General features: G+C 38.3%; 1 protein-coding gene across 1 annotated transcript in view; it reads right to left on the bottom strand.

Annotated features, from left to right (window-relative positions):
* Mtus2 (microtubule associated scaffold protein 2) overlaps positions 1-20,686 on the bottom strand; it is a 438,067-nt gene that overhangs the window by 374,380 nt on the left and 43,001 nt on the right. The window contains exon 3 of the mRNA XM_003477411.5: positions 6,080-6,274. Coding sequence (XP_003477459.2) covers positions 6,080-6,274 — 195 coding nt within the window. The remainder of the gene's footprint in view (positions 1-6,079; positions 6,275-20,686) is intronic.

Genomic DNA, 20,686 nt, shown 5'->3' with positions numbered 1-20,686 from the left:
TAGTCTACTGATTATTTAATTCCATTTAACATTCCCATCAACTTTATTGGTGGTTTTAAAACTATATTTTAATTATTATTAATAGTATTATTATTGTACTATGGTGCTAAAAAGGCATAATGAAGTTAATTATCTTGTCTAAAGTCATAAAAGTGGAAACGGTGGAGCGGCATCTAAGCCTAGGCAGTGTGTCTTTACAATGTGATTTTTTTGTACTGTATCATCTCTTAAAAATGGAAAAATGCTGGTACATTTTAAAAAGGGTACAAAGTATCCTTAATGAGGAAGAACAGGTTCCAGTGATCTAAGGTACAGCACAGAGTCAATGTTATACAATACTGTATTGTGTATCTGCACTTTACTGGATGGAAGCTGGTGTAAAATTGTTTCTCCTGTTCCCCACAATGGTGAGAAGCTCGGAGTCTAGGCTTCAGCACTAAGTGTATTGCTTAGTACATGACTGTTAAAAGAACACAGGGCTGGGGAAAAGAAAACAGGTAGGCTAGTTGTCAAGAAACAAGACAGCCAAGAAAAATGAAGCCATTCAACTAGACATTTTAAATAAAAATAAAATATGCTCCATGAACTTTAAGCTTATCTTAACAACCATAAATAGTCAACTTTCCTAAAAGCAAAATAAAACAAGCTTACACTCTATTCCTATCTCAAGGAAGACTTGATCATGGTCCAAAGAGGCCAGTGGTTTTTGACTCCACATTATTTTCCAAGAACGCAAATGCTACTCACTAAGTATTAAAACAAGAAATTAAACTCAAGAACTTAATAAGGAAATCTAATCTTTCCACATCACAACATCTAATTGTGGAAACAATGAAGTTTTCTCATGAATAGCCTTGACAACATCTTAGCTCAATTATTTTAAGTTCTTTTAATTTATGCAAATAGATATATAAGTTATTAAACACTTGAAATACAATTAGGTCAATCTATAGGATGCTTTTTTTCAAGGCAATGATAGTTTAAATCATTTATTATCTTTCCTACCATTTTTTTGACATAGTAAGTTATCTCTAGGTACATTATATCCAATAAAAGTAGTATTTTAGAGACCCTAGAAAACTGTGAAAGCCACAATCATGAACTTCATGTCAATATATGCACACAAAGTAAATTTTAACCCAAATACAGTCTAATCTAAAACTAAGTATCTTTCAAAAGCCAAAAGTCACCTTTCCAGAACTCTTACATAAAAAAAAACAAAAACAAACAAACAAAAAAAAAACATTTTTTTGGGAGAGAATTTCCTTAGAATTCTGGTAGGGTAAAGAACACTATTCTTGCCGGGCAAGGTGGCTCACGCCTGTAATCCCAGCACTTGGGAGGCTGAGGTAGGAGGATCATTGTGAGTTCAAGACCAGCCTGGGCTACAAAGTGAGCTCAAGGCCAGCCTGAACTGCATAGCGAGACCCTGCCTCAAAAAAAAACAAAACAAAAAAAAAAAAACACTATTCTTTAGCATGAGATATACTAAAATTAGTCAGAAACACAGTTCTTAAGTTCAGGGAGTTTATAATTCTTAGGACCCAGAAAGAAATCACTAGCCTAGATGATATATGATACAGAAATGACATGAGAAAAGAGCCTTAGGAATTCCCAGAAGGAAAAGATCACACAGGGTTGGCTTTTTGGAGAAATTTTAAGTGCACCTGAAGTCTAGAGAGAGCGATAGCAGACAGCAGAGAAGCATGCTCCAGAGAAACTCCAAAACCCAAAGGCAGGAAATTGTAAGCTCTCAGAAGAACATATGGACAGCTCGGGTTGGCTACTTGAGGCTATGTGCTGGGATGGTGCACAGGAACTATGCAGGGAGGTGGGCAGGTCCAGGTCTTGGACCTCAAATGTCCAGCAAGGAGCTGAAGCACACAGGAAGCACCATGGAACAATCAAACCAAGGTCAAAGGGAAAGTGCCTTGTAGACGAGGGAGCCAAGGTATGCCAGGGATAGCTCAGCTGAGAGCTGCCACAGGTTTCAAGTAAGGTGACGAGAAAAATTATCTATACTATATGCCAAAGAGAAATAAGTAGCCAAAATTGATTATTGAGTAGAAAAACAGGCAAAAAAGAAGAGATAATTCTCATTCAGAAACTTTCAGCCTGAGTGGCCAGATCACAGACATCACTAAAAGACAGAGCAGCTTAGAGATGAGGAATTGGTTTATAAAAGAAAACAAAGAATTGTGGGTTTGGGGGGGTTTTTTGTTTTGTTTTTTGAAAACACTCAGTTGGAGGTGACTAGGGCACCCTGGACAGTGGTATGTGACCAAGTACTTGTGACAGAGATGAGTGCTTCTAAACAGAAGTGTGGCTGGAGAGACGGATGTGAGTAGCGTGTCCAAAGTGCTGACAACTGTGAATGAGCAACAATCAGATACACACATCCTGAGGACAAACCAAGGAGCTCAGATCCCAGGGCATCGCAGAGATGGATGGCACCAGGGATGGGAACCCCTCAAAATGCAGAAGGGTTTCAAAGCAAGATAACAAGAAATGAACAGTGGTTACTGTAATATCTCTTTTTTTTTTCAAAACAGTCGTCCATGCTATCACACATAATAAAATCTAATAAAACATAACAGAATAAGACCAATCAAAACAAAAGAATAAAGTTGATTTCCAGTCTTCTTGTTTTAAAGTCCTGTGTTGCTTGCATTGTGCTGTTCTGATTTGCTTACTTCTGTTCTGTTTTATCCTCTTTCAAATAAAAAAAATTAAAATGCAGAAGGATTTCTGGCTGCACCACTAGCCTGCCTCCCCAGAGACTTCCCTCCTAGAACCTATCTCCACTGTTCCAAATGCTGCCTGCTTTACACCCCTCTCTGAGAAAGTCCCCGGACACCCTAACCAGGAAGTAGCCCTCAGCCTCCAGCCCTCGATTCTGTGCCATTTTCTAGGCTCTAAGAACACTGATCCTGTGCCCAGATTACTTACACGGAAGTCAGCCTCTTTGCCATTTCCTCAGCTGAAACCCACTTCCCCTGGCATTCTACAATCCCTCTTCACCAGGAAAAGGGATTTCTTTTTCCCTTCTCTTTTCAAATTCTTTGCCTCATGATTTCTGGTCTTAGACAACCTCTAACAGAAAATATAACAATATGTTTGAAAAGAGGAAAAGGAATTGGAAAAGATAGCTATAAATGCCATATTCATCAAGTTCTTTGATAGATAATTTGTTTCTTAAGCACCCAATAAAATGGGCAGTATTCAGAATATACAATAAAATAGAATCTGCCACATAAATTATTCTATTCTTGGGTGAGAGGATCTATGTTTATTAATGACTAATTCATGAACCTCTAAGTCTTTCTATTTTCCTTCCGCATGTATACTTGGAAGGTTTTGATTAAGTAACAGCCACCTACCCAATGGAAAAATCAAATCTACACCGTCACTGAATAATTTGACAAATAAGTACACTTTAGGCTATAAATAATCACAATACTAAATTCTGCATTAATTAGTTGTCTCTTTAAGTATCTACCATCTAAAGTGTATCTAGGCACTCTTTCAATCTTTGAAAACCATAAAAGAATTACAAGTTAAATGCTGGCTTAGACGTTAGCCTTTAAATGTATATTTTAAGTTAAAAATTACCCCCAAAGCCTTGGCTTAGCCTCCTTTTAGCAGGATTAAGCTATAACACAGAACCCAAACTCAGGGTGGAAAGAACAGTCCACACAGAACAGCTGAGGCCCAAATGGCCTCTGCCACATAATTTAGCAGGGGGCAGTGGGACCCTCACCAAGTCCCGCTACACACTTAACACCACTTGTCCCTCAGAACCAGGGAGACAAGACAGAATTCCATGGGACCAAACAGCCAAGGAAACAGTAATAAATTCATAATGAATCACTTAGAGCTGCCCCAAATATAGCATGCAACACTCCATGTGAACAGTATTCAGAAGTGCATCTTAAAATAAAGCATCTGAAAGTCTGAGTTGCACACTTAAAAGCAGTTCTGTATTATATTGTGTCCAATTTTGAGATATCTACAGTGCTGTAATTCCAAATCACAGTGATGCTCTTAAAAATGAATCCTATGGGAACACAATGTCTACATATGGTCAACCTGCCAAGGGGGAAAAAAAAGAATCAAATCTTATCTCACACAGATTGTCTCCACAAGCTGAACCCACAAAGCTTTGATACTAAGATACGTCCTAATAACTCCCAGGTCTCTAAAAGAGCTTCGTAGTATACTTACCCCCTATCTCTCCCCTACAGAATGGAAACACAGTATTTCTTTACATCTAATAATAAATTTAGTTCTAATGTTTCATGGTGCTCAGACATCAATTTGAGTACATGGAAGGTTTTCTATGGTTTATTTATAAAACACAAATTTATTTATGGTAGATGGTAAATAATTATAAATCAATTCTGCCATACTATTTTGAAACATGGAAAAAATTCTGAAGTGTAAATATCCATTTTAACATAACATCTTAAAATAGGAGTTATTTTCTCTGGTACATAACAGGCCTTGTTCCTCTGGGTCTTCAGGGGGTCCCTAGCTAGTGTCCCTTAAAGTTTAGAGATGAGAATACCCTAAGTACATCTAAAACTGTTTTGCTCACAGTTCTTAGTTGTTTTTTTTTTTTTTTAACAAAAGCTGCTATTATGAGATTATGGCTTAACTCACTTTTGAGATTATTTTTTCTAAGATATCAAATCTTAACTCTTTCTCTGGAAAGTTTTTTTTCTGTTTCCCTCTGAAAGCTATTTTTTCATGTTTCCTCTGAAATACATCATTAGTTTTTTTTAACTAAAAATGATAATAGTTACTCCTGTATTTCAAAATGGTTAGACTATAAATATGCATGTATATATACAAAAATATGGACTCTATACTTGCAAAAGGTTTTATATTTATGTTCCAGGTTTGGAGGCAGCTGCCATGTAATGTTGTTATCCTGAATTAAAGTGATATTCCTAAAGTGAATCCTACATGACGGCAGATCTGAGCCACAGCACCTTCAGGAAACCCAGAGAGAAAAAAAAATGCCCTTAGAAACCACTTACAACCACATCAAGACACCGGAAAATGTAACGTTGTGGAATAAGCAGGTAGAGCCAAATTTAGAACTGTAAAGGTACAAACATTTACCCATCATCTCTATAATCCCAAGAAAAGCCACATAGTGAGCAAACCCGGAAACATGAAATTGAAAAAAAATAGTATTTTCCGTCTCTTTTCTCCTTTCCCTCTCCCTCTCTCCCTCATTACTGCAGATCAATTCAACTTCCGTAATTCCTTGAAAGCAGCTCTCCACGTGGAATCCTCTGAGTCTTTCCCTTCTCTCCAGTTCTTGATAACCAGCATCTTACAGTCATGGCTTCAGATCCATAAAAATAACTTTGAATCTGATGAGGCTGAGCTCTGTCAAATAACTGATCTCCAGGCCTTTGCGAGCCACGGCTGCTGTGACTTGCGTGGTGGGCTGGCAAGGCACACATTAAGAGAGAGCCTACAGGATGTCTCCGGAAACAAGACCTGCAGGGACACTGTCTCAGCTATGGGGACCAGCTGCCGTGCACTTTCAGATGCTCAGCCACGCTCATCCATTTCACCACCATTCAGATGACTTTACAAACTAGCTGAGTGCTCCACCAATGTCAAGGCACTGGGAGTAAACATCAATCACTGAATGGTTCCTTCAGCTGATATTTAACACCTGACATGCTTCATGCTAGCACAATGTGGCAATACCTTTCTTAGATCCTTGACTCCTTACCTAGAACCCAAAGGTAAAGGGCTTCTGGGCTGTCCCCAAGTAAATCATTGTCTAGATTGAAAGACTGGTACAATCATTTCCTTACACATTCATTCCCTATGACTGAGAAAAGGACAGTGCCAAATTATCTACTTTTCTTAAGTGGAAGATTAAAATACAGTAACAACAATATGGATTAAGAGTCTATCTGTATTCTTAATTAATCAGGCAAAGTAAACAACACACAGGGACCCAGGCATACTGAATCATCCTCAGTACATAGTCACGCTGCCAGAGAACCATTCAGGTGTCACCCTCCCCACCTGCCCCTCTTGCCCCACTCACGGGTGACTGGTCGGCTCTCCTCCGGCTGGGCATTGTCCACAGATTGAGTGCTGGAAACCGAGGAGACACTGGAGCTCCGGACAAAGCCAAATGCCGCCAGCTTGGCAGCTGGAAGACGGGAGTATCCAGGAGGACGAAGCCCAGATTTGGGCAGATTGGATTTTGTAGCATTTGAACTGGAGGCTTTCTTTAAGTCTGTTAAAATGAACCCAAAACAAAACAAAAGTTCTCAGTTCATAGAAAGAGAATACCACAGGTAGTATATTCTAACCTAGATCTATCATAAACAGATGAAAACTCACCTTAGAGATTCACTTCTGCAAGTGAATTTCTTTACAAGAAAGGCCCCTTACCATGGGCCAGACTTCAGACAGCCACAAAAGTGGAGGGCGATTCCTACCTGGAGCGTTAAGTAATCTAATTAAGTAGCCCGCAGTCTAATTAAGTAGATAGGTCGAGGACAAATAAATTACCCATCTATCAGGCTGAAGAAAGGGTAGAAAGTGCTTAGGGTGCTGGATGGAAAGAGAATACTCCCTGCTGAAAGTTACCCTAGATTTGTGAATTGAGATTTACCTCAAACTTTGACATATGATGAGCAGAGAGTCCTTGCACACACACTCACTAGTGATTTCAATCGGTGTAAGTATGAAGTACAGAGGCAAGTATGAAGAATGATCCCGCTAACCTTCTGAAGGGTGCAGCCACAAGGAGGGGCTAGAAATATTGAAATCTGAGTTCTCCCAAGTGTTCACCACATTTCCCCAAAGCCTTTGGTCTAACACTGAAAACCAGTTTCCTCCTGCAAATAAGGATGACAAAACTGGCTTCATAGATTTTGTGTAAGGACTTACTACTGTGTTTACCACTCAACTTGATAGGTGCTCAAATTGATGTTAAGTTTTTCTCCTTTGCTCGTGATCTGTTTTTATGTTACCCTAAATTTCAAACTTAGCTCCCAGGTATGTGGAAGGCATCTTGTTTTAGGATGCTATAGGAATATGCCATACATTTGACATTCCAAGGTATAGTGGCACACACCCACAATCCCAGTACTCTAAGAGTCTGAGGCAGGAGGCTAACAAGTTTCAGCACAGTGTGAGAAATTTAGAGAGGCTCTATTGCTGGGAAGTAGTATTTTTTTTAAGGATCCAGGGAAAGGAACTCAGTGCAAATGCCTTAGTTTCCATAGCTAGCCCTGATCAATCCATCAATCGATCTAGCATGACAGGACCACCATAACTAAGACTGAACTAGGTCATATCAACAGCTCAGTGACAGTCATCAGAGCAGCAGGAGAAAGGTCTCAGGACTAGGCTGGATTTTGGAAAGCTAACAACACACCAAAGCTTATTGTTAAAAACTTATAAGGTCCAAGCTTCTTAATGCTCTATGTATTGTCTTATTCTGATCATTTAACAATTTTTGCCTAAAGCCATATTTACCCTGAGTGGCTTATAGGTAGAACATTCAGTAACATTCTTGGCTAAGCAAATCTTTATGATCTAGTAAAAAATTCACCAAATTTCAGGGTCAAAATAATTTAAATAATAGCCCATTTACTTAAAAAAATCAACGAAGAAACTACATATTAGAAAGTACCTATGTGTGGGAATATACAGAGGACAAGTACGAGCCATGCTAGGCAGTGACAGTCTACCTGGAATGCCTTCTTCTCCCTCCAGTAGCTCCTCCTGAAAGTGAGGCCATGGCCAGTGGTCTAGGTAGGGTTGGCTTGAATATGCGTATGTGTGGGTTCCTGACTCCTGTGTCAGGATGGGAGGGCAGAAGGAAATGGTAACCAGGAGCTGGGCTGCAAATATTCTCCCCTCCTATCTGGCCTAATGCTCGGAAAAAATATGCATCTATGAGAAGGCAGAAATGATGCTAGTTTACCATGTAGCAATGGCCCATTAGTATCAGTCATTAATGTCACGTTTAATTTCTTCAAATTACTCTCATATTATTTTGTAGACTTTTAGATGATGCCTCTCAACAGTGAAAGGGTGCCTGTATATCACATGTCATTTTCACAGTAAGTTCACACCCCCCTGATTTTGAGTATCTATAGTTATAAAAGACCTGCCAAAAAGTCAAATGTAATTTAAACAATAAATGCACATTATGCCCATCACAGTTTTTCTTTATAAAAGGTTAAATAGCCTTTCTCTAAAAAGGCTTTGGACCACAACTGTTTCAGAATTCAAAGTTTTTCAGATTTTTAAAATATTTTCAGAGAATCAATTCATTGATTATTCCTACTTTGAAAATCAGAAATTCAAAATGCTCCAACATCTAAAATATTTTATATAGCTTGTGAGTCCTCAAAAAGTTTTGGATTCTGGATTTTTGAGTTAGGGATAAGCAATCAGAAAGTTATCTATAACCTCCCTGAACTACATAGTAACTGACTTTGTATACAAAAATTCAAGTATGAAAATGTAATTTTTTTTCTGTGAAAGAAACACTTATTTTGAGGAAGAAGAAAAAGTCAGCCTTCTACCACTTTGGGATGTGGAAAACATTCAACTTGATATTTCTCAAAAACTACAACCTAAATTTGTTAAATCATTACAAAGACTATAAATCCATCAAATGTATTCAAACACAAATTTATCTCATTCTACCCTTACTTCTGTTCAATCATTGCTCATTCCATCACTGGAAAAGAAGATGATACGGTTTGTGCCTAGATATTCCCCTAAAGCCTCATGCAGTCATGGGAGGTGGCAACTTTTCAGAGTTGCCTTAATCTGGATTTTAATTGATTCAGGGGTGAGTGCTGTGCCTGCTCTAGGGTGGGGAGCCTGCATACAACGTAAGAGACAGAAAGAGGCTTATCTCTCCTCCATCCTTCCTCTTGTTGATTTGCTGCCTTCTGCCCCCATGAACTGTTCCCCCTCTGCCATGTGCCACCCTGTCACGGAGCCAGTTGATTATGAATGGAAACTTCTACAAACTGTGAGCTAAATAAACCTTTTCCTCCCTTAATTTTGGGCATCAGGTATTGTGTCTCAGCAACAAGAGAAGTAACTAAGATGGCATAAAATGTGGAGGGGGATGGATACACAGGATTCCAATTTCTTAGGAATTAGTCATTGAATAATTTTATAGCTTTATTTATTCTCAGGCCAGCATTTTTTTTAAAAAAGGTACACACAACCCTTTGTTTCTATGAACTCCATATCCAGATTCAGCCCCCTACAGATCAAAATATTTGGAAAAAAAATCACATCTGTATTGAACAAATATGGACCTTTTTTCTTGTTATTATTTTCTAAGCAATATAATAGCTACTTACATAGCATTGACCTTGTATTAGCATTTATTCTGCATTAGGCATTATAGGTAACCTAGAGATGAGTTAAAGTTCCCAGGGTATATGAATAAGGTATACACAAATCTGACATCATTTTACACCAAGACTTGGAACACCCAGATTCTGTTACCTGGTGGGGTAGGTAAGCTCGTGGAACCAATCCCCCACAGATACTGAGTGATAAACGCCTTTTTTCTCTCTCCCTTTCTCTTCCTGCCTCTCCCTCTCCCTTCCCATGTACCAGTGAGCACATGGGCTGGGAGACTAGAAAAGCAACACCTTATCCCGGCCCCAGCAACAGGCTGATTCGGAGGAACTCAGGCTGAGATGACAGCAACTGAAGTAAAGAAACAGTAACTTAACACTTGTACTGTTTGATTGACTTTGTAGGCCTGAAACTCATAGTCTGAGCACCCATTTGGAGGATAACAATATGCATTATAGCAATGGTGGGGGATTTCCTTCGATTTTGTTTTTGAAATCCAATCTTTTATTTCATTTTTTGTCTTGTTTTACTCTTGTATCTGACAACCTGAGCAACTATTTTGAAGATAACAATACACAATATAATAATCATTACATTTCTATTGTCCTGTTTTGAAACTCTACATTGCTAGTATTGGTTTTTTTGTTGTTGTTGTTATTGTTGTTGCTTCTTGTTTGTTTGCTTCTTGATTTTTCTGGATTTTTTCTCTTTAAAATACAAAAAATAAAGATGTACAAAAACTGTACTTAAGGAAATAGAGGGGTATAATGACAATGTTTCATCAAGCTTCTGCTTACTGGGCACCTTGTGCTTTGAGTTGTTTTGCTCTATGCTATGCTGAGACGCCCTGTAAGTGTCTGCTGACCTAATTTCAGTAGCAGGGCCCCTCCTAAGTTGGCCTTGGGTAGGTCTCAGCTTCACCCTATCTGTATGTCTAAGAATGAACTGCTTGAGTAGTTTTGTTTCTCAGCCAAGCAGTACTGGCTCCAGATCTATAGAATGCTTATAGGAACAATTAAATCCTGTATATGGTACAGGCCCATTGGGTACAGGTTCACAAAAGAGTAGTCACTAAGGGAAAAAAAGAAAAAAAAGGTCATTACGTGAAGTGCTGAGTTTTGCATTTCTAAAACAGATGGTTCTGAAAGACCCTTAAGTACCCTGGATAATGCTACTATCTGTGCTTCTGTTGTTATTAAAGTCTTAATCCTTAGGGGTACAGGAAGAACCATGGTACCAAGTAGCAAAATGAAAGGGTTAATTCAGAGCCTACTTAATCCTTTGTGTCCTTAAATCCTTTAATTTCTAAAGATGGCCCCTAACCCTGCCAATACTGATTTGCAGCTCTATGAACAAAAGAATTTATAAGACTCCCGCCATCTCCATAGAACACCTCACGGGACCTGGGAACTCCAGCCAGAGAGGCGCACAAGGAGCCAGGCTAGACCCGGGCCCCACCTGAGACTCCCACTATCTTCGCAGACCACCTCGCAGAAACTGGGAATTCCAGCAAGAGGTGCACACAGGGCTGGGCCAGAACCAGAGCCCTCCACCCCCATGTCCCACAGTCCTGGCCACCCGCCTCAGGACCTAGGAACTCCAATCTGTGACTCGCGCCCCCGCAGTCCCACTGCTGCCATCAGGGACCCCCACCTCCTGGACCTAGCATTGCTATTGATCTTCGGCTCCCACACCTCCACCCAGAACCTTGGACTGCAGTGGATTAACCACGCAGTATCGAGGGAGACTTAGTAAGAAGAACTTAGCAGGTTTCCATCAGTGAGCTGAATTTGCCCCTAAAATAGGAATAGAGTTTGCCACCTTCAGTGGGTAAACAGGAGCAATAGAGAAGCCCCCTCCAGAAGGGGGCTCCATAGGTGAGCTTGGCAAGTGGCTGGGTGAGTCCTTCCTCCACACAGAGAATATCAGGTAGCTTGAGAAGGGTGCCAACAAGGCCTCTCCCAGCCTGAAGAAAATTAAGGGAGCCTGTGGGACACCCAGAGACACAGTAGGGTCCCACCTGAGACAAACACTATAAACAGGGAGATCTGGTGACTCTGAACAACCTGAAGACATAATAACAGCAGGAACTAGGGATTGATTTCCATCAGTACTCCTAGGCCAGGAAGAATATAGGAAAAACATAGGACTCACCCAACAGGCCCTGCAGGGGAATCCAGGTGACTGGCCCACCTCTTCATTGTGGGACCCAGCGATTGGACAAACATCAACCTTACAATAGGACCCCAAGATACACATTACCAACAGTTGATACTAGTGAGACTGAAGGACCAAATATTAACCCAAACGGGGAAAATGCCAAAATGAAAAAGCAAAATGCAATCTCAAACATCTAGTCCACCAGGAGCAAGTACAGGAGATATTGAAATGGAGGACTTCAAAAGTAACACACTGGAAATCCCTGAAAAGATAGCAAATGAAATAAAAATAACTTCATGAGGTTATAGAGGAAATCAAATTAGAAATAATCTCTCATGTAAAAACAGAAATAACAACCTTAGTAAAGATACTGCTCAGCACAGCTAGAGAAGAAATAGATAAAAAAAGTACAGGAGCATGGAAAACTGATTGAAACCTTGAATGAACAATATAGAAAACAAGCAGAATTCATGAAACAACCACAAAGAGACATCCAAGATACAAAAAATTCTATTAAAAGCTGGCAAAACTGTTTAAAGGAAGCTGAGGATAGAATTTTGGACCTTGAGGACATGACTGCAATTAGTAATCATAAAGGATAGAACTTTTAAAAGTAACAAAGCAGCATGACATGACAATCCAGCAGCTTCAAGATGATGCCAAGAGAAATAATATAGGACTAATAAGGATTACTGAACATGCAGGAATCAAAGCAAATGACATAACTAAAATATTCACAGAAGTAATAGCAGCAAAGTTCCCAAACATTGGGAAAAAATCTGATATGTAGCTGAGTGAGGCATATAGAATGCCAAATAATCACAACCAACATAAATCTACACCCAGACATATAATAATTAAAATCCCAGACATGTAGCACAAAAACAGAATACTAAAATCTGTTAGAGAAAAGGCACAACTCACCTATCAAGGAAAGCCCATTAGGATCACAGAAGACTTTTCAGCACAAACCCTCAAGTCAAGACTAGCTCAGAGTTAGGTATTCAAGTCCTAAAAGAAAACAACCCAGACCGAAGTACCCAGCATAACTTTCATTCAAATTTAATGGTTAGAAACAAGATACTTTCATGACAAAGAACAACTGAAGACATTCACGTTCACCAACCCAACCCTAGAAAGAGTGCTGAAAGACATTTAGAGATAAAAATGACCACAATCCCCAGAACAACAGAAAGAAACCACCAGGTAGGACAAACAATTAAACAAAGGAGAAAAGCAAAAAGCAAAAACTGGAACATAACAAGGCAAAGTCGAGCCAGTACATATCAGTGATATCCATAAATGTAAATGGCCACAATTCACCTATCAAAAGAAACAGGTTGACAGAATGGATAAAGAAACATGATCCCAACTAGACCCATGCCTATCACCATGTACTAAATTAAAATGTAAATGGATCAAACATCTGAATATTAAAACAGAAACACTAAATCTATTGGAAGACCTTGAAGACATAGGGGTAGGTAGAGAATTCATGAACAGGACTCAAACCGCATGGGAAATACTTCCCAGAATCAATAACTGGGACCACCTCTTATTAAAAAGTTTCTGCATGTCAAAAGAAATCTCCAGCATAGTGAAAAGAAAACCCACAAACTGGGAAAAAATCTTAGTGAACTGTCCCTCAGACAAAGGACTTCTGTCTAAAACATATACAGAATTTAAAAAACTCAGACCACCAAAATTCAAAGATCCAATCCAAAAATGGGCATCTGAGATGAATATACAGTGCTCAGATGAATAAATATAAATGGCAAATAAATACATGAAAAAATGTTCATCATCATTACTCATTAGAGAAATGCAAATTAAAACCATATGAGATTCCATCTCACTCCTGAAAGAATGGCCAGGATCAAGAAAACTACCAACAACAAATGCTGGAGAGGCTGTGGGGAAAAAGGAACTCTCCTGCACTGCTGGTGGGAGTGTAGACTGGTGCAACCACTGTAACCACTGTGGAGGTCAGTCTTGAGATTCCTCAAAAAGCTGGGATTGGAAGTCCCATTCAACCCAGCTATTCCACTTCTGGACATCCCAGAAGAATTGAAAACATCATACCACAGTGATATTTGTGCACCCATGTTTATAGCAGCACAATATGTAATAGCCAGATCTTGGAAACAACCTAAATGTCCCATCAACTGAGGAATGGATAAAAAAGTTGTGGTATTTTTATACAATGGAGTACTACTCAGCTATAAAGAATGATCACAATGAGATATTTATAAATAAATGGATGCAGCTTGAGACCATACTCATAAGTAAAATAAATCAAACTCACATGTATAAATACCGACTAGTCTCCCTAATGTAAGAAATGGTAAGAGTACATAAAAATATGTGGTAATCATGCCTCCCCATTATATTGCTTTAAAGCCTTATAATGTTCTCATTCATTAGTTGGAATGGTTTTATTGTCTGTGATGGTATGAACAGCTATTTTGAAGAAAACAAGGCATTATAATAACTAGTACTGATTTAATATCATCTTGTTTTGAAGTCCTACCAAGCTTTTGTTCTTCTGTCTCCATCAGTTTTATCATGCTGTATCTTATTGAATTTTATTATATGTGATAGTATAAACAAAATTTTTTATGGACAAGGAGATAATTTACTAACCATTGTTCATTTTCTGTTAGTTGGCTCTGAATACCCTGTAACACTTTCATTCTCTTGAATGGTTTTATACTGTCTTGTTATGTTTGATACTATAGTATATGAAGATATACTCAAATATTTCAAGGAAAGAGACACTATGGTAGCTACTGTTATGCGGGTTGTCTTGTGGTGAAATGCTATGTTGCTTAAATTGTTCTGTTCTGACCTGTTTTGTTATGTCCTCTTTTATCTTAATCTTTTTTCTTAAATAAAAAATGAACATGATCCCACAATATGCTGTATACAAGAAACACATCTGATCCAAAAGGAAACTCATAGATTAAAAGTCAAAGGATAGAAAACAGTATTCCATGCAACAAGAACCCAGAAAAAAGCAGGGGTAGCTATTCTATTTGTAGACAATGTGAACTTCAAACCCAAAACGATTAAAAGAGATAAAGAAGGTCACTACATACTTGTTAGTTGAAAAATTTAAGAGGAAGAACTGACAATTATAAATATATATACACCAAATATGGGAGTGCCCAACTTTTTTTAAGACAAATACTAATGGAAATGAAAAACCAAATACACAAGAACACAGTTATAACAGGGAACCTTAATACCCCATTGTCACAAAGAGATAGATCAATTAGACAAAAAGTCAGCAAAGAAATAATAGAACTGAATCATACCTGTGAACAATTGGACTTAGTAAATGTTTACAAAGTGTTCCACCCAACCACATCATAATACACATTCTTCTCAGCTACACATGGGACATTCTCCAAAACAGACCATATATTATCCCATAAAATATTCTTAAGTAAATGTAAATGTACTGAAATTATCCCATGCATTATATCTGACGATAGCGCACTGAAACTGGAAATTAATGGCAAAAGAAATGGCAAAACCTTCATAAATATATGGAAATTAAATAACAACCTTTTGAACAACCAGTGGCTACAGATGAAATTAAAGAAATAAAGCAATACCTACAATTCAGTGAAAATGCAGAAACAACATACTCCAATCTGTGGGATGCAATGAAAGGGGTCTTAAGAGAGAAATATATATATAAATTATCATATCAAGAAAACAGACCAAGCACAAATAAACAACATAATGCTTCATCTCAATCTTCTAGAAAAACAAAAGCAAGTTAAACCCAAAGCTCATAGAAGAGAGGAAATTGTAAAGATTAGAGCAAAAATCAATTCAATTGAAACTAAAAAAGCAATACAAAGAATTAATGAATCAAAAAGCTGGTTTTTTAAGAGAATACACAAAATTGACAAATCTATAGCTAACCTTATCAAGAAAAAGAAAGAAAAAACCCAAATTCATGCAATAAGGACTGAAAAGGGAGAAATTACTACAGATCCCATGGAAATTCAAAAAATCATGAATATCTTTTTGAAAATCCCTACTGACATAGAGTGGAAAACACAGATGAAATGGACAGATTCCTAGAAACATATGAACTACCAAAAGCTCAACCAAGAAGATTCAGTAATTTTGAATAACCCAATATCAGCTATTGAAATTGAAAACATAATTAAAAACTTACCAACAAAGAAAAGCCCAGGTCCTGATGAATTCTACAAGAAATTTAGAGATTTAATGCAATACTCCTTAAACTCTTCAATGAAATTGAAAAGGAAGCAGTCTTCCCTAAATCATTCTGGAGGCAAGTATTACTCAGCTACAAAAACCATAGAAACACCCAACCAAAAAGGAGAACTACAGACCAATCTCACTAATGAACACTGATGCAGAGATTCTCAACAAAATACTGGCAAATAGAATGTAGCAAACCATCAAGAAGATTATATATACATCACGACCAAGTGGGATTCATTCCAGGAATGCAGGGATGGTTCAACATATACAAATCAATAAATGTAATACACCACATAAACAGAGCCAAAAACAAAAACCACATGATCATCTCAATAGATGCAGAAAAAGCTTTTGATAAAGTCCAACACATGTTCATGATAAAAACCCTTCAGAATACATGGTGTCCACCTCAATCTCATACAGGCCATCTATGACAAACCAACAGCCAACATTATACTAAATGGGCAAAAACTGGAAGCTTTGACACTAAAATCAGGAACAAGGATGCCCACTGTCACCACTCCTGTTCAGTACAGTTCTGGAAATACTAGACAGGGCAATCAGACAAGAGAGAGAAATAAAAGGAATAAAGATAGGAAAGGAAGAAGTTAAATTATCACTATTTGCAGATGACATGATACTTTATATAGAAGATCCAAAAAACTCCCTTAAAAGACTACTAGAGGTAATAAACAAATTCAGCTGTATACAAGCAATGTCAACACTCAAAAATCAATAGCATTCCTGTACACAAACAAAAAAACTCATGGAGAGAGAAATTATGGAAATGTCACCCTTCACAATACCATCTAACAAAACGAAATACTTAGGAATCAACCTAACCAAGAATGTAAAAGACCTATAAAATTATGCTACACTAAAAATGGAGATTGAAGAGAAGGATATTAGAAAATGGAAGGACATTCCTTGCTCTTGGCTAGGAAGAACCAACATTGTGAAAATGGCCATACTCCCAAAGCTGTTATACAGATTTAATGCAATCCCAATCAAAATACCATTGACATACCTTACAGAGCTAGAGAAAACACTCCTAAAATTCATTTGGAAATAAAAGAAACCTAGAATAGCAAAGGCAATTATGGGCAACAAAGGCAAGGCAAGAGGCATCTCAATGACTTGAATCTATACTACAAAGCCACAGTGATGAAATCAGCATAGGACTGGCAAAGAAACAGACCTGAGGATCAGTGGAACAGGTTAGAAGATAGAAACACAACTACAGATACATTCAGCCACCTGATATTTGACAAAGATGCTAAACATGTTCACTAGAAGAAGGATAGCCTCTTTTATAAATGGTGTCGGAAAAATGGGCTCTCCACATGCTGAAGACTGAAACTAGACCCAAGCATATCACTGTGCACTAAAGTCTAAATGGATCAAAGATCTAAATATTAAAACAGAAACACTAAATCTCCGGGAAGACAAAGTAGGTAAAAGTCTTGGAGACGCAGGGGTAGACAGGGAATTCATGAACACAACGCAAACTGCACAGGAAACACTTCAAAGAATCAGCAACTGGGATCTCATATTATTGAAAGTTTCTGCACTTCAAAAGAAATCACCATCAGAGTGAAAAGAAAACCCACAGAATGGGAAAGAATTATAGCCAGCAACCCCTCAGACAAAGGACTGACATCCAGAATATATAAAGAATTGAAAAACATCAAGTCCTCAAAATTCAGACCCTCTCCAAAAACGGGCATCTGAGATGAACACACATTTCTTAGCCAAAGATACACAAATGACAAATAAATACACAAAGAAATGTTCACCATCGCTGGTCATTTGAGAAATGCAAATTAAAACAGCATTGAGATTTCATCTCACTCTGGAAAGAATGGCTGCCATCAAGAAAACAACCGATAACACATGTTGGCAAGGCTGTGGGGAAAAAGGAACACTGCTCCACTGTTGGTGGGAGTGTAGACTAGTGCAGCCTCTATGGAAATCACTATGGAGATTTCTCTGAAGACTGGATTGGAAGTTCCATTCAACCCAGCTATTCCCCTCCTGGGTATTTTCCCAGAAAACCCGAAAAGGTCATGTCACAGTGATATAAGTGTACCTATGTTAAGCAGCACAATTTGTAATAGCTAAATCTTGGAAACAACCAAAATGTCCATCACCTGTACAGTGGATGAAAAAGATGTGGTATTTTTATACAATGGAATATTACTCAGCTATTAAAAGGATGATCTTGAGGCCTTCATACTGAAATGGAGGCAACTTGAGACTATCCTAAGTGAAATAAAGAAGAATCATATTTATAAATATCACATTGTGTCTCTAGAGTAAAAAGTAATAAGAACTGTAGGAGTAAAACCCAAAATGTGTAATTGCTATTGCAAAAAGAAAGGAAAAGAAAGTGCTCTAAAGGATATAACTGCATGTATGTTTAAGTGTGTAGGATTGATAACCATAGTACTGAGTTTTTGTTGTATTGTTGAGCAGAAGTGTTTGTAGCCTCACTGGTTTGAATGTCCAGTTCTTATGCTTTAATTTTGTAACTTGAACAACTATTTCTAAGAGGACAGAATGTAATTTATCAACTAGTGATTTCTTAGTGCTTGTTTAATTTGGAATTCTGTATTGTTGATACCTTTTGTTTTGCTTTTTTTCTCTCTAAATAAAAATTTTAACAAAAGAATTTATAAACAGAAGCAAAGTGGAGAGAACTGCTAAGAACAAAGAGAAGAAAGGGCAGGTGCAGGAGGAGGCAGAGAGGAAGCCAGTGCGAGGGGGAAGGCTGGGGACAGGAGAACGCGGAAGCCTAGGGCAACATCGGACAGTGGGAAATCCAAAAATCACTCTGAACTTTATGAAATGTATACCACAAAGGGAAAGGACAGTGGTTGACCTCTGTCCTTCCACAACGTAGGCAATTAATTAACTTCAACATCTGTTTAATATACCCACTGGCAAACTTTCATACCTTTAATTCTAGGTTTCAAAAACAGTTTTTCCCAGAAATCTCAATAAAAGTAAACTGGCTAAGACTCTATAATCTTAGGGAGCTACTGAACAAAAAATAGAGGGCAGGCAGTTAAGTTTCAAATTAACCACAGAATTACCATCTTCCCTACACTTAGGTCATAGCATCTAGTGCCCTAAAATATCCCACAGTGGGCATGTACATTCTGACCCAGTGACTCGCAAACTGAACTATAATTAATATTTTGACACATATAAATTAGCCTCACAAAATGGTACGCTCAAGGACCAGTCCCCGCAATGATACTAGCTAACAAGCCCAATTTAACAGGAATCGTGAGGACGGAAAGCCAGTACTATACACATCTCCACTACTTTTCCATAAACCCAACTTGGCCTGCTCTTACCTGAGAATGAATTAGAGTGGATTGTACATCTTGAACGCTATGGTGCTACTCATGAAAACGTATGGCTACATTATTAAAATTTCTGACTTCAACTGGTAAGCAGCCAGAAAATATTTTGCTATTATAGGTTTGATATTATATTCTGTTCAGTTCATATTTCAACTGCTTCTCAGTGACAGTTTTATTTTCAAATGGACACAAATGGATACAAAACACACAGTATAGCAACATGTTTGCCATATCAGTCTTTGTAGGGAAGATCTTCATTGTATCCAACTTTTCCAGGTGTACAGGTATGATACTAAACTGATCACATTCTCCTCTGAGGATATTTATTTGAGACTCATTCAAAGTACTGAAACACTTAAATGTTTACTCCAAAGATTAGGCTATTGCCCTGTGCATAGTGCAAGCTCCTGCTTCCTGGATTAGATTCCTAAAAATTACTTGGTAAACCACGATACTTCATCCCAGAAACCAAGAAACAGGTAAGTGATCCTACCAGCACGCAAAATAAAAGAAACTCAGGATCTTTCAGGTTCTAGCTTCAAGAAGCAGCAAGAGTCCTCATTTGCTAATTTTACTAAAGTTTACTTTTAATGTCATGCCCTCCACCAAAAGGCTCTAAACTCCAATCCATGTGCACTCCTTTAATTTCTTCAGAGATTCCCTCACCGCGGAGGCTTTAACAACTTTCTCTCATGCTTCCTGGTGTCTTCAGACCACCAGTGATGGCTACAAGTTGCCCACAAGCTTGTAATATAAGAAACTGCCCCCTTGGCCCTAGCATATGCAACACAAGAATAACACAGTAAAAACATGCCGAAATTTCTTGAAAAGAGATGTTTTTATTTGCCTTGAACTCGGATCAGAGAAGAATCATCCTACAAGCTTACAGTAGCTCCCAAGGCCTCCCTGTTATAGGATGGTGTTCCAAACCCAGGCCTCCTGGCAATTTTCCTTTGCCCACTATCTTGACAATGGCAGAGGTGGTCACTCTTCTCCCAGATAACTACCTGGTTATCTTAGAACTACTTGGGATCCACTGATGAACAATAATGAAAGTATAGACACGTCGCAGATGAGATGTAACTGTTGTAGCCAGATCTAAAATGTCTCCCCTAAGTCTTGTGTGTTCAGTGGTGGGGCATTTGAAAGGCGATTGGGTCATGGGGTGCTATTGTCACCAGCAGATTAATCCACTGATGAGTTCATAGCTGAATGTGCTGCCCTGAGGTAGAGCCTTGAGTTGCTGAAGACGTGACCTAGAAGGCTTATCCTTGTCTCCATCCAATTCCACTCTTTTTGCTTCCTGTTTGCCACATGTTGAGCAGATTTCCTCTACCACACATTTGGTTATGCCATTTCTGCCTTGAAGCCAACAACCATGGACCAAACCCTTTGAAACCTTAAGAATTTGCTTCATGATTCTGGTAGCAATTCAGTTCAATTTTGGTTGAATTCTGCAACCAGAATCATATAAAGAATTAAGTTTGTGAACCAAGGTACCACTGAAAACCACACCTTTAAAT

The sequence above is a fragment of the Cavia porcellus genome, unplaced genomic scaffold (assembly GCF_034190915.1).
Source record: "Cavia porcellus strain 051 isolate PalLab524CR breed Dunkin Hartley unplaced genomic scaffold, mCavPor4.1 scaffold_21, whole genome shotgun sequence".
In the NCBI taxonomy this organism is placed as follows: Eukaryota; Metazoa; Chordata; class Mammalia; order Rodentia; family Caviidae; genus Cavia; species Cavia porcellus.
The sequence above is the reverse complement of the archived record's forward strand: the minus strand, read 5'-3'. Positions and strand labels throughout refer to the sequence as shown.